Genomic DNA, 13,392 nt, shown 5'->3' with positions numbered 1-13,392 from the left:
GGTGGAGATGATGAGGGTGGAGGGAAGAGGTTGGTGGAGATGATGATGGTGGAGGGAAGAGGTTGGTGGAGATGATGAGGGTGGAGGGAAGAGGTTGGTGGAGATGATGAGGGTGGAGGGAAGAGGTTAGTGGAGATGATGGAGGAAGAGGAGGGAAGGGGTTGGTGGAGATGATGAGGGTGGAGGGAAGAGGTTGGTGGAGATGATGAGGGTGGAGGGAAGAGGTTGGTGGAGATGATGGAGGAAGAGGAGGGAAGGGGTTGGTGGAGATGATGAGGGTGGAGGGAAGAGGTTGGTGGAGATGATGCGGGTGGAGGGAAGAGGTTGGTGGAGATGATGAGGGTGGAGGGAAGAGGTTGGTGGAGATGATGCGGGTGGAGGGAAGAGGTTGGTGGAGATGATGCGGGTGGAGGGAAGAGGTTGGTGGAGATGATGAGGGTGGCGGGAAGAGGTTGGTGGAGATGATGGAGTAAGAGGAGGGAAGGGGTTGGTGGAGATGATGAGGGTGGAGGGAAGAGGTTGGTGGAGATGATGCTGGTGGAGGGAAGAGGTTGGTGGAGATGATGAGGGTGGAGGGAAGAGGTTGGTGGAGATGATGCGGGTGGAGGGAAGAGGTTGGTGGAGATGATGAGGGTGGAGGGAAGAGGTTGGTGGAGATGAGGGTGGAGGGAAGAGGTTGGTGGAGATGAGGGTGGAGGGAAGGCAGAATCCCCCAATACATTTCAACCCCAGTACCTCTCCCCCCAAGGTCAGAACAGGGGGGGCAGAGCTGTACTCCTTCACCCCAGGGTTAGAACAGGGGGGGCAGAGCTGTACTCCTTCACCCCAGGGTCAGAACAGGGGAGCAGAGCTGTACTCCTTCACCCCAGGGTTAGAACAGGGGGGGCAGAGCTGTACTCCTTCACCCCAGGGTTAGAACAGGGGGGGCAGAGCTGTACTCCTTCACCCCAGGGTCAGAACAGGGGGGGCAGAGCTGTACTCCTTCACCCCAGGGTCAGAACAGGGGGGGGGGCAGAGCTGTACTCCTTCACCCCAGGGTTAGAACAGGGGGTGAGGGTGGAGGGAAGAGGTTGGTGGGGAGATGATGAGGGTGGAGGGAAGAGGTTGGTGGGGAGATGATGAGGGTGGAGGGAAGAGGTTGGTGGAGATGATGAGGTTGGAGGGAAGAGGTTGGTGGAGATGATGGGGGGGAGAGAAGAGGTTGGTGGAGATGATGAGGGTGGAGGGAAGAGGTTGGTGGAGATGATGAGGGTGGAGGGAAGAGGTTGGTGGAGATGATGAGGGTGGAGGGAAGAGGTTAGTGGAGATGATGGAGGAAGAGGAGGGAAGGGGTTGGTGGAGATGATGAGGGTGGAGGGAAGAGGTTGGTGGAGATGATGAGGGTGGAGGGAAGAGGTTGGTGGAGATGATGGAGGAAGAGGAGGGAAGAGGTTGGTGGAGATGATGAGGTTGGTGGAGATGATGGGGGGGAGAGAAGAGGTTGGTGGAGATGATGAGGGTGGAGGGAAGAGGTTGGTGGAGATGATGAGGGTGGAGGGAAGAGGTTGGTGGAGATGATGAGGGTGGAGGGAAGAGGTTAGTGGAGATGATGGAGGAAGAGGAGGGAAGGGGTTGGTGGAGATGATGAGGGTGGAGGGAAGAGGTTGGTGGAGATGATGAGGGTGGAGGGAAGAGGTTGGTGGAGATGATGGAGGAAGAGGAGGGAAGGGGTTGGTGGAGATGATGAGGGTGGAGGGAAGAGGTTGGTGGAGATGATGCGGGTGGAGGGAAGAGGTTGGTGGAGATGATGAGGGTGGAGGGAAGAGGTTGGTGGAGATGATGCGGGTGGAGGGAAGAGGTTGGTGGAGATGATGCGGGTGGAGGGAAGAGGTTGGTGGAGATGATGAGGGTGGAGGGAAGAGGTTGGTGGAGATGAGGGTGGAGGGAAGAGGTTGGTGGAGATGAGGGTGGAGGGAAGGCAGAATCCCCCAATACATTTCAACCCCAGTACCTCTCCCCCCAAGGTCAGAACAGGGGGGGCAGAGCTGTACTCCTTCACCCCAGGGTTAGAACAGGGGGGCAGAGCTGTACTCCTTCACCCCAGGGTCAGAACAGGGGAGCAGAGCTGTACTCCTTCACCCCAGGGTTAGAACAGGGGGGGCAGAGCTGTACTCCTTCACCCCAGGGTTAGAACAGGGGGGGCAGAGCTGTACTCCTTCACCCCAGGGTCAGAACAGGGGGGGCAGAGCTGTACTCCTTCACCCCAGGGTCAGAACAGGGGGGGGGGGCAGAGCTGTACTCCTTCACCCCAGGGTTAGAACAGGGGGTGAGGGTGGAGGGAAGAGGTTGGTGGGGAGATGATGAGGGTGGAGGGAAGAGGTTGGTGGGGAGATGATGAGGGTGGAGGGAAGAGGTTGGTGGAGATGATGAGGGTGGAGGGAAGAGGTTGGTGGAGATGATGATGGTGGAGGGAAGAGGTTGGTGGAGATGATGAGGGTGGAGGGAAGAGGTTGGTGGAGATGATGAGGGTGGAGGGAAGAGGTTGGTGGAGATGATGGAGGAAGAGGAGGGAAGGGGTTGGTGGACATGATGAGGGTGGAGGGAAGAGGTTGGTGGAGATGATGAGGGTGGAGGGAAGAGGTTGGTGGAGATGATGGAGGAAGAGGAGGGAAGGGGTTGGTGGAGATGATGAGGGTGGAGGGAAGAGGTTGGTGGAGATGATGCGGGTGGAGGGAAGAGGTTGGTGGAGATGATGAGGGTGGAGGGAAGAGGTTGGTGGAGATGATGCGGGTGGAGGGAAGAGGTTGGTGGAGATGATGAGGGTGGAGGGAAGAGGTTGGTGGAGATGAGGGTGGAGGGAAGAGGTTGGTGGAGATGAGGGTGGAGGGAAGGCAGAAGGAGGACAACTGCGGGTCAGATGCCCTTGTCGATGACCTCCTAATGATCTCAGAAGCAGAACCTGATGACAGAAGGTCTAAGGCGCCCCCCACAGGCCTCGATGAGATATAACAAAGCAGCCATAACTCGTCCTCACCATCCACACACTTGAAGCCTCTTCACAATCCATTTAGTATTGAGGAGAAAAGCTTTGCTCAGGAAATGTCCTTCTAGATGACGGCTGATGGAGGAATGTTTAATGCGTCTGAGACAAGATTTCCATTTTACGAGCTGCTCTTTCTCTAGAAGTGTTCTATACGTCTATGGCGGGTATATTGGCAGGAGAGGAGATGCTGGGATGTGGCAGAAGAGAGGGAGATGGTTGCCCGGTAGACTTGGGTCAACTGGAAAACAAAAGCAAAGAAAATTTCCAGCTCAACTCACCAACCAGCCTGCAAACAACCGAATTGTCCTCACAGTGTGCGGGAAATCCTCGCTTTGAAGGCCAGTTCTAGGTGGGGGGTGGCCATTTGTTTGTACTGTTGGGATACTGGTGAGGGGTCGCCCTGGACACCTTTCCTGCCCTGTGCCATATGCTGGGTGTCCAGTCTGCCCCCCTGTGCTTTATGGAAGGGGTGGGCTCCCTCCAGGCTCACTTGCCCTCTATCTATCCATTATTATCCTTGTGCTTCCACTGTGGCAACTCCCAGAAATGTATAGGGTTAGGACCGCAGATAATACTTGGGGTGCCGTAAAGTGGCTCTTCAGCTTTCACATTTATTTGCAAATGCGTGCAAACTAAACCCGTTTTTAGCGCAACTGTTAGACGGGAAAACTCAGTTGGTTGCTGCTGGTCGGTGAGTTGAGCCGGCAATTTTCTTTGGTTTTGTTTGACAGCGTCGCCCTTCCATGTGCTCCTCGCTGGGAAGGCCAGTTATCGGTGTGGGCCGGGGCCATTTATTTGTACGGATCAGAGTTTCTCCAGGAATAACAGTGAGGAGATGCTTCCTTGCACTGCTCTGAAACGTTTGTTTTGCACCCTTAAGGCTCGGTTCACACCTATGCGAATTGGATGTGAGTTTCTCCGAATCCAATTTGCATAGCAGGAGAATGTGACTGGCTCTCTATGGAGACCGTTCAATTGCTGGAAAAATGTGTTCCTTTTTGGAGAGTTCCAGGTCCAAATTCAGCCCAAAATTCGGGCTGAAATCGGACCTGAAACGGTGAACCAGCACGCACCGGACCCCTGCTGTGCGATAGTGTGTAAACCGTGCCTGAAGGAAACCTGTGTAGACTGTGAGGAATAGGTTAAAGCGGAGGCTCACCCAAAAATCCACTTTTTGACATTAGCTGTAGCATACTGCTAACATTTGCAGTATGCTGTTTTTTTTTTTTTTTACTTATCGTTATATGAGCCCTTGTTTTCCGGCTCCGAGCGGGGAATCCTGCAGGGAATGGGCGTTTCTAAGCGAAGCGGAGTTGATTGACGGCTGCTAAGGCACGTCTTGGCCTCTGTTTAATCTTCAACTGCCATGACGCTGCACATGTGATCAGTTATGACACCAGCCATTGGATGGTTTGACAGTTTGGTTGAGAGCACAACCAAAGTGACAGTTAGCATTCCCGGCATGCCAGGAATGTAACTGCTTTTTCAAACTGTTAAATTGATGGGTTTACTTCCGATTTAAGGATGCTGGAAAGTTCATTTTGAGGGTGAACCTCCGCTTTAAGCTATGTGGGGTAGGCTGTGTGGGGAAGGTTGTGTTGGGTAGGGTATGTAGGTTACACTGTGTGGGGAAGGTTTTGCTATGTGGGATAGGCTGTGTGGGTAGGTTACAGAATGTAGGTTGCACTGTGTGGGGTAGGTTGTGTGGGGTAGGTTAGGTAGGTTACGCTATGTGAGATAGGCTGTGTTGGGAAGGTTGTGTTGGGTAGGTTACAGTATGTGGTAGAGGCTGTGTGGGATAGGTTGGGTAGGATGTGTGGGATAGGATGTGTGGGGAAGGTTGTGTGGGGTAGATTACAGTATGTGGTAGAGGTTGTGTGGGTAGGTTATGTAGGTTGTGTGGGTAGGTTAGATAGGTTGTGTGGAATAGGCTGTGTGGGGAAGGGTGTGTGGGGTAGGTTACGCTATGTGGTAGAGGTTGTGTGGGATAGGCTGTGTGGGTAGGTTAGGTAGGTTGTGTGGGATAGGTTAGGTAGGATGTGTGGGTAGGTTGGATGTGTGGGTAGGTTAGGTAGGATGTGTGGGTAGGTTAGGTAGGTTGTTTGGGTAGGTTAGGTAGGTTGTGTGGGATAGGCTGTGTGGGTAGGTTAGGCAGGTTGTGTGGGTAGGTTAGGTAGGTTACGTGGGTAGGTTAGGTAGGTTGCGTGGGTAGATTAGGTAGGTTGTGTAGGTAGGTTGCGTGGGTAGGTTAGGTAGGTTGTGTGGGTAGATTAGGTAGGTTGTGTGGGACAGCCCAGCTCATGTTGCCCCTCTTGCTGTCTTCCAGGGTAAAGGGAAGATGAGGACCTTCTGGCTTCTGGGGGAAATGACAGAAGACGACATTATCTGAGACTCTCTGGTTCTCTATCAGGCCGGCCGAGTCCTGACTAATGTGGGGACTTACCTCGGAGCCCTTCATCGCTGCTCGGCCCGGAGTACATTGATTCCAGATGCCTCCCTGGTTGGAGCCCCAGGCACCGACCCTTACTTCTCTTTTCTCTGGGAACGAGTCATTAAGCACCAGCTAATTGGCCAATTCCTGACCTATCACGTGGTCAGATGGCCCCAATCAGATAAGAGGGCTTGTAAAGCCGCCAACGTTGCAGGAGGCGATGCAGGGCCAGGAATACGAAGGCGAAGGGTCCTTCTAATCTTAGACCTTCGGCTTGCTGAACTTCATGATGGAAAAGTTTGAGTAGAAATGGATCCTAGCTTCCAATTTGCCGCCACTTCACCGGTGGGGAGGTCGGTCTTTTCTGTGGACGCCGCCCGGATCTCCACCGTCCATACCAATTCTTATCACCACCTTCTCAATCCCTTCCCATTCCCACCACAAGGGACAGCCAAGAATTGCACCGGGACTGAGATAAGGACTGCCCCCCCCCCCAGTGCAGGCGACGCGGCACAGCGAAGATCGATGCGGAAGAATTATCACTTGATCATAATAGAGGGCGGAGACTCGGATAAACCTCACAAGGCGTAGAGCGTCTCCCTGCCATCAGCAAGGTGTATATTATGTGAATAGTGGCAGTTGTACTGAGTCCGTGGCACATTCAGCCTTAAATAAAGAAAATTACATCCTAAAACCGGCTTACGTGGTATGTGCTTGTCCGCTATTGGACGTCAGAAACCAGCCAATGGAACAGCTTGTACATCCCAACGTGTGGCAGGACCAAAGGCTGCAGGGATGCCGGATGGGTATATAGTACCTCCTCCAATGACAATACAGGAGGTCCTCCGCCAGATCACGCCTGGGCTTATCACAACAAGCTTTATTGGGTTCAGACAGATATTCTATATCCCCCGTGAGATGTGACACATCTCAGCCAATGGGCTTATTCATCAATGTCACATCTGATGGGAAGATAATGTCTGTCTGACCCAATATGGCACCAATAAAGCTTGTTACTTCTCATAATCACCCAAAGGCAACCGATGAGTACTGGGTGGGGGGGGGGGGGTTCTCCAAAAGATCCTCCTGCTTCTCATAAACCAAAGCCAACCAATGAGTAGTGGGTTGGATGGGCTCTCCAGAAGATCCTTCTGCTCTTCATGATCACCCAATGAGTACTGGGTGGGGGGTTCTCCAGAAGATCCTCCTGCTCCTCATGATCACCCAAGGCCAACCAATGAGTACTGGGTGGGGGGTTCTCCAGAAGATCCTTCCGCTCCTCATGATCACCCAAGGTCAACCAATGAGTTCTGGGTGGGGGGTTCTCCAGAAGATCCTTCCGCTCCTCATGATCACCCAAAGCCAACCAATCAGTACTGGTTGGGCAATTATGATGAGCGGGAGGAACTTCTGGAGAACCCCCCCACCCAGTACTCATTGGTCAGCCTTTTGTGATCATGATGAGCAGGAAGATCTTTTGGAGAACCCAGTACTCATTGGATGGCTTTGGGGGGGCTCTCCAGAAAATGCTCCCACTCCTCATGATCACCCAAAGCCAACCAATGAGTACTGGGTGGGGGGTGTTCTCCAGAAAATGCTCCCACTCTTCATAATCACTCAAGGCCAATCAATGAGTTCTGGGTTGGGGGGGGGCTCTCCAGAAGATCCTCCCGCTCCTCATGATCACCCAAAGCCAACCAATGAGTACTGGGTGGGGGGTGCTCCCACCCGATCTTCATGATCAACCAAGGCCTGTCCACTGACTGGCAGATGGCGAATACACTGTACATAGGTCAGGGTGACTCCAGGCACACAATGACTTTGGGGTCACGGTATGTACTCACAAGTCGGAGTGTGCATCCATGAAGTCCATACATAGTGCTCCCACCACACGTCTGACACCGGCGGGTGACCAGCTATGGCAGCTTCATAGGTAACAAGCCAACAATGAGTGAATGCCAGGATGTGGTGCAATCCACCGATCTCCCTACACACCCATCATTACAAAAGACAAATCACACAAACAGCAACAAAAAAAAACGTTTTATTTCCTTGTTTGTCCTCCATCGGGGATCATTAGAGTCTGCAGGCCGACGGGTCTTTGGTAGTTGGGGAGATGCCCTGGCCCCCCAGGGTGAATACAATGATCCCATAGAACAGGAGGAATTAAACATTTCTATTAAGGGGGTAAAGGCCAGAGACATGGTGGGACCTGGGAAGGGAGAGTCTGAAGGATGGTAGGACCTAGGGGAAAGGGGTCTGAGAGATGGAGGGATGTGGGGGGGTTAGAGTCTGAGAAATGGAGGGATGTGGGAGATACGGTGATATTGGGTTGTAGGGATCAGAGATCTGTCAGCACATGCAGAAGTGTCTGGGGGGTGCCCTGTCCGGTGGTGTGAGATGAAGGTGATGAGGATGATGATGATGATGTCCGGTGGTGTGAGATGAAGGTGATGAGGATGATGTCCGGTGGTGTGAGATGAAGGTGATGAGGATGATGATGATGATGTCCGGTGGTGTGAGATGAAGGTGATGAGGATGATGATGATGATGTCCGGTGGTGTGAGATGAAGGTGATGAGGATGATGATGATGATGTCCGGTGGTGTGAGATGAAGGTGATGAGGATGATGATGTCCGGTGGTGTGAGATGATGATGTTGAAGGTGCGGATGATGATGATGTCCATGGTGCGGATGATGATGTCCATGGTGAGGATGATGATGTCTGGTGGTGAGGATGCCGCTCACATGTTGGGATAATTCTCCAGGCTGTAGGGAACAGGTTGGTCCAGATTCTGGGATATCGGGGTAGAGAAAGCCGAACTCTTTTTGAAGGGAGTGTCCCGGCTCCGGACGTCTGATACCCCCTAATGTGAGAAAACAGGACATGACTGTCAGGATGGGACTCCTCAGCGACATCTCCCACCGTCTTCTACAAATAATGATATCTAAAGAAGAAATCTTGGCTTCTAGGGTTGGGTGGAGTGAGATATGAATAGGGAAGGGAGGGAAATCCTCAGATTTTATCAGGTGTCCCCATCAGAGGAATTTCCTGCTCTCCCTGCCCCTCCCCCGTCACATGACTCCAATGTGAGAATAAAAGCTTACCGTGACACCGCGCAGGTTCTCTGTCCAGAAGGTGACAGCCGGATCCGTCCAATAATCCCGACTCTGAAATACACCAAATACTGTCCAATCAACTCCCAATTCTCAGAGATGGGATCCCATCCGCCATCCCATCCCGTCCCCATCACATCCACCATCCCATCCGCCATCCCATCCCATCCACCATCCCATCCCATCCGCCATCCCGTCACCATCCCATCCGCCATCCCATCCCGTCCCCATCACATCCACCATCCCATCCGCCATCCCATCCCATCCACCATCCCATCCCATCCGCCATCCCGTCCCCATCCCATCCGCCATCCCATCCGCCATCCCGTCCCCATCCCATCCGCCATCCCGTCCCCATCACATCCACCATCCCATCCGCCATCCCATCCCATCCACCATCCCATCCCATCCGCCATCCCGTCCCCATCCCATCCGCCATCCCATCCCGTCCCCATCACATCCACCATCCCATCCGCCATCCCATCCCATCCACCATCCCATCCCATCCGCCATCCCGTCCCCATCCCATCCGCCATCCCATCCCCATCACATCCACCATCCCATCCGCCATCCCATCCCATCCACCATCCCATCCCATCCGCCATCCCGTCACCATCCCATCCGCCATCCCATCCCCATCACATCCACCATCCCATCCGCCATCCCATCCCATCCACCATCCCATCCCATCCGCCATCCCGTCCCCATCCCATCCGCCATCCCATCCCGTCCCCATCCCATCCGCCATCCCGTCCCATCCGCCATCCCGTCCTCATCCCATCCGCCATCCCATCCACCATCCCATCCCATCCGCCATCCCATCCCATCCCGTCCCCATCACATCCACCATCCCATCCCATCCGCCATCCCGTCCCCATCCCATCCGCCATCCCGTCCTCATCCCATCCCATCCGCCATCCCGTCCTCATCCCATCCCGTCCACCATCCCGTCCCCATCCCATCCGCCATCCCGTCCCCCATCCGATCTTATCCAGTCCCCCATTCCATCCCATCCCCATCCACCATCCCATCCGCCATCCCGTCCCCATCCCATCCACCATCCCGTCCCCATCCCATCCGCCATCCCATCCCCATCCCATCCGCCATCCTGTCCACCATCCGCATCCGATCTTATCCAGTCCCTCATTACATCCCATCCCCATCCACCATCCCATATCCTGTCCCCATCCCATCCGCCATCCCGTCCCCATCCCATCCGCATCCGATCTTATCCAGTCCCCCATTACATCCCATCCGCCATCCCATCCCCATCCGCCATCCCATCCGCCATCCCATCCGCCATCCCATCCGTCATCCCGTCCCCATCCCATCCGCCATCCCGTCCCCATCCCATCCGATCTTATCCAGTCCCCCATTACATCCCATCCGCCATCCCGTCCCCATCCCGTCCGATCTTATCCAGTCCCCCATTCCATCCCATCCGCCATCCCATCCCCATCCCATCCGCCATCCCGTCCCCATCCCATCCGATCTTATCCAGTCCCCCATTCCATCCCATCCGCCATCCCGTCCCCATCCCATCCGCCATCCCGTCCCCATCCCATCCGATCTTATCCAGTCCCTCATTACATCCCATCCGCCATCCCGTCCACCATCCCGTCCCCATCCCATCCCCATCCCATCCGATCTTATCCAGTCCCCCATTCCATCCCATCCGCCATCCCGTCCCCATCCCATCCGCCATCCCATCCGATCTTATCCAGTCCCCCATTACATCCCATCCGCCATCCCGTCCCCATCCCATCCGCCATCCCGTCCCCATCCCATCCGATCTTATCCAGTCCCCCATTACATCCCATCCCCATCCGCCATCCCATCCGCCATCCCGTCCCCATCCCATCCGATCTTATCCAGTCCCTCATTACATCCCATCCGCCATCCCGTCCACCATCCCATCCGATCTTATCCAGTCCCCCATTACATCCCATCCGCCATCCCGTCCACCATCCCGTCCCCATCCCATCCGCCATCCCGTCCCCCATTCGATCTTATCCAGTCCCCATTCCATCCCATCCCCATCCACCATCCCATCCGCCATCCCGTCCCCATCCCATCCACCATCCCGTCCCCATCCCATCCGCCATCCCATCCCCATCCCATCCGCCATCCCATCCGCCATCCCGTCCCCATCCCATCCGCCATCCTGTCCACCATCCCATCCGATCTTATCCAGTCCCCCATTCCATCCCATCCGCATCCGATCTTATCCAGTCCCTCATTACATCCCATCCCCATCCACCATCCCATATCCTGTCCCCATCCCATCCGCCATCCCGTCCCCATCCCATCCGCATCCGATCTTATCCAGTCCCCCATTACATCCCATCCGCCATCCCGTCCCCATCCCATCCGATCTTATCCAGTCCCCCATTACATCCCATCCGCCATCCCGTCCCCATCCCATCCGCCATCCCGTCCCCATCCCATCCGATCTTATCCAGTCCCCCATTACATCCCATCCGCCATCCCGTCCCCATCCCATCCGATCTTATCCAGTCCCTCATTACATCCCATCCGCCATCCCGTCCCCATCCCATCCGCCATCCCATCCGCCATCCCATCCGATCTTATCCAGTCCCCCATTCCATCCCATCCGCCATCCCGTCCCCATCCCATCCGCCATCCCGTCCTCATCCCATCCACCATACTGTCCCCCATCCGATCTTATCCAGTCCCCCATTACATCCCATCCGCCATCCCATCCGCCATCCCGTCCCCATCCCATCCGCCATCCCGTCCCCCATCCGATCTTATCCAGTCCCCCATTCCATCCCATCCCCATCCGCATCCGATCTTATCCAGTCCCTCATTACATCCCATCCCCATCCACCATCCCATCCGCCATCCTGTCCCCATCCCATCCGATCTTATCCAGTCCCCCATTCCATCCCATGCGCCATCCCTTCCCCATCCCATCCGCCATCCCGTCCCCCATTACATCCCATCCGCCATCCCGTCCCCATCCCATCCGCCATCCCGTCCCCATCCCATCCGCCATCCCGTCCCCCATTACATCCCATCCGCCATCCCGTCCCCATCCCATCCGCCATCCCGTCCCCATCCCGTCCGATCTTATCCAGTCCCCCATTACATCATATCCGCCATCCCGTCCCCATCCCATCCACCATCCCATCCCATCCCGTCCCCATTCCATCCGCCATCCCGTCCCCATCCCATCCCGTCCCCATCCGCCATCCCGTCCCCATCCCATCCCGTCCCCATCCCATCCGCCATCCCGTCCCCATTCCATCCGCCATCCCGTCCGCCATCCTGTCCCCATCCCATCCGCCATCCCATCCCCATCCCATCCGCCATCCCATCCCCATCCCATCCGCCATCCCGTCCCCATTCCATCCGCCATCCCGTCCCCCATTACATCCCATCCGCCATCCCGTCCCCATCCCATCCGCCATCCCGTCCCCCATTACATCCCATCCGCCATCCCGTCCCCATCCCATCCGCCATCCCGTCCCCATCCCGTCCGATCTTATCCAGTCCCCCATTACATCATATCCGCCATCCCGTCCCCATCCCATCCACCATCCCATCCCATCCCGTCCCCATTCCATCCGCCATCCCGTCCCCATCCCATCCCGTCCCCATCCGCCATCCCGTCCCCATCCCATCCCGTCCCCATCCCATCCGCCATCCCGTCCCCATTCCATCCGCCATCCCGTCCGCCATCCTGTCCCCATCCCATCCGCCATCCCATCCCCATCCCATCCGCCATCCCATCCCCATCCCATCCGCCATCCCGTCCCCATTCCATCCGCCATCCCGTCCCCCATTACATCCCATCCGCCATCCCGTCCCCATCCCATCCGCCATCCCGTCCCCATCCCATCCGCCATCCCGTCCCCCATTACATCCCATCCGCCATCCCGTCCCCATCCCATCCGCCATCCCGTCCCCATCCCGTCCGATCTTATCCAGTCCCCCATTACATCATATCCGCCATCCCGTCCCCATCCCATCCACCATCCCATCCCATCCCGTCCCCATTCCATCCGCCATCCCGTCCCCATCCCATCCCGTCCCCATCCGCCATCCCGTCCCCATCCCATCCCGTCCCCATCCCATCCGCCATCCCGTCCCCATTCCATCCGCCATCCCGTCCGCCATCCTGTCCCCATCCCATCCGCCATCCCATCCCCATCCCATCCGCCATCCCATCCCCATCCCATCCGCCATCCCGTCCCCATCCCATCCCATTCCATCCGATCTTATCCAGTCCCCCATCCCATCCTATCTTATCCAGTCCCCCATTTCATCCCACCACATCACACTCCATCCCATCCCCCGTCCCACCCATAGGACCTACCTTGGTGGGAAGTGGTGTCTGCGGCACAAAACCATCAACAAGGAAATCTCTCTGTGTGGTGGATTCCATCTCTCCGATCTCCTCCACTGTCAGCGTTTCTCCTACTTCCTGACTGAGAGAACCCGACATGTCTATCAGTTCTATCTATATCATGGAGTATATAGTATATACATTGTATACGGGGGGTGGAGTATATACATTGTATACAGGGGGTGTGATGAGTATATACTATGATGGGGGAGGGGGGAGTATATACATTGTATACGGGGGGTGGAGTATATACATTGTATACGGGGGGTGGAGTATATACATTGTATACAGGGGGGTGGAGTATATACATTGTATACGGGGAGTGTGATGAGTATATACTATGATGGGGGGAGGGGGGAGTATATACATTGTATACGGGGAGTGTGATGAGTATATACTATGATGGGGGAGGGGTAAAGTATATACATTGTATACGGGGGGTGTGATGAG

The 13,392-nt window shown here is 55.6% G+C and overlaps 2 protein-coding genes across 3 annotated transcripts in view; one reads left to right on the top strand and one right to left on the bottom strand.

Annotated features, from left to right (window-relative positions):
- Positions 1-6,147, top strand: part of NPR2 (natriuretic peptide receptor 2) — a 99,821-nt gene extending 93,674 nt beyond the window's left edge. Inside the window, exon 21 of the mRNA XM_040334596.1 lies at positions 5,349-6,147. Coding sequence (XP_040190530.1) covers positions 5,349-5,411 — 63 coding nt within the window. The 3' untranslated portion in view covers positions 5,412-6,147. The remainder of the gene's footprint in view (positions 1-5,348) is intronic.
- Positions 6,148-8,101: 1,954 nt separating this feature from the next.
- LOC120922122 (sperm-associated antigen 8-like) lies at positions 8,102-13,093 on the bottom strand. 2 transcript variants are annotated; one of them, XM_040334595.1, is made up of 4 exons: positions 12,913-13,093; positions 8,562-8,624; positions 8,195-8,320; positions 8,102-8,133 (listed from the first exon to the last, which is right to left on the bottom strand). In XM_040334595.1, exons 1-3 carry the CDS (start codon positions 13,039-13,041, stop codon positions 8,198-8,200), a joined length of 315 nt encoding a protein of 104 aa, XP_040190529.1. In that variant the 5' UTR covers positions 13,042-13,093; the 3' UTR covers positions 8,102-8,133; positions 8,195-8,197. The 2 variants fall into 2 exon arrangements, with proteins under 2 accessions (XP_040190529.1, XP_040190528.1); XM_040334594.1 differs by having other exon boundaries at positions 8,114-8,320; positions 12,913-13,092.
- Between the last annotated feature and the right edge of the window lie 299 nt (positions 13,094-13,392).

The sequence above is a fragment of the Rana temporaria genome, unplaced genomic scaffold, assembly GCF_905171775.1.
Source record: "Rana temporaria unplaced genomic scaffold, aRanTem1.1, whole genome shotgun sequence".
Classification (NCBI taxonomy): domain Eukaryota; kingdom Metazoa; phylum Chordata; class Amphibia; order Anura; family Ranidae; genus Rana; species Rana temporaria.
The sequence above is the reverse complement of the archived record's forward strand: the minus strand, read 5'-3'. Positions and strand labels throughout refer to the sequence as shown.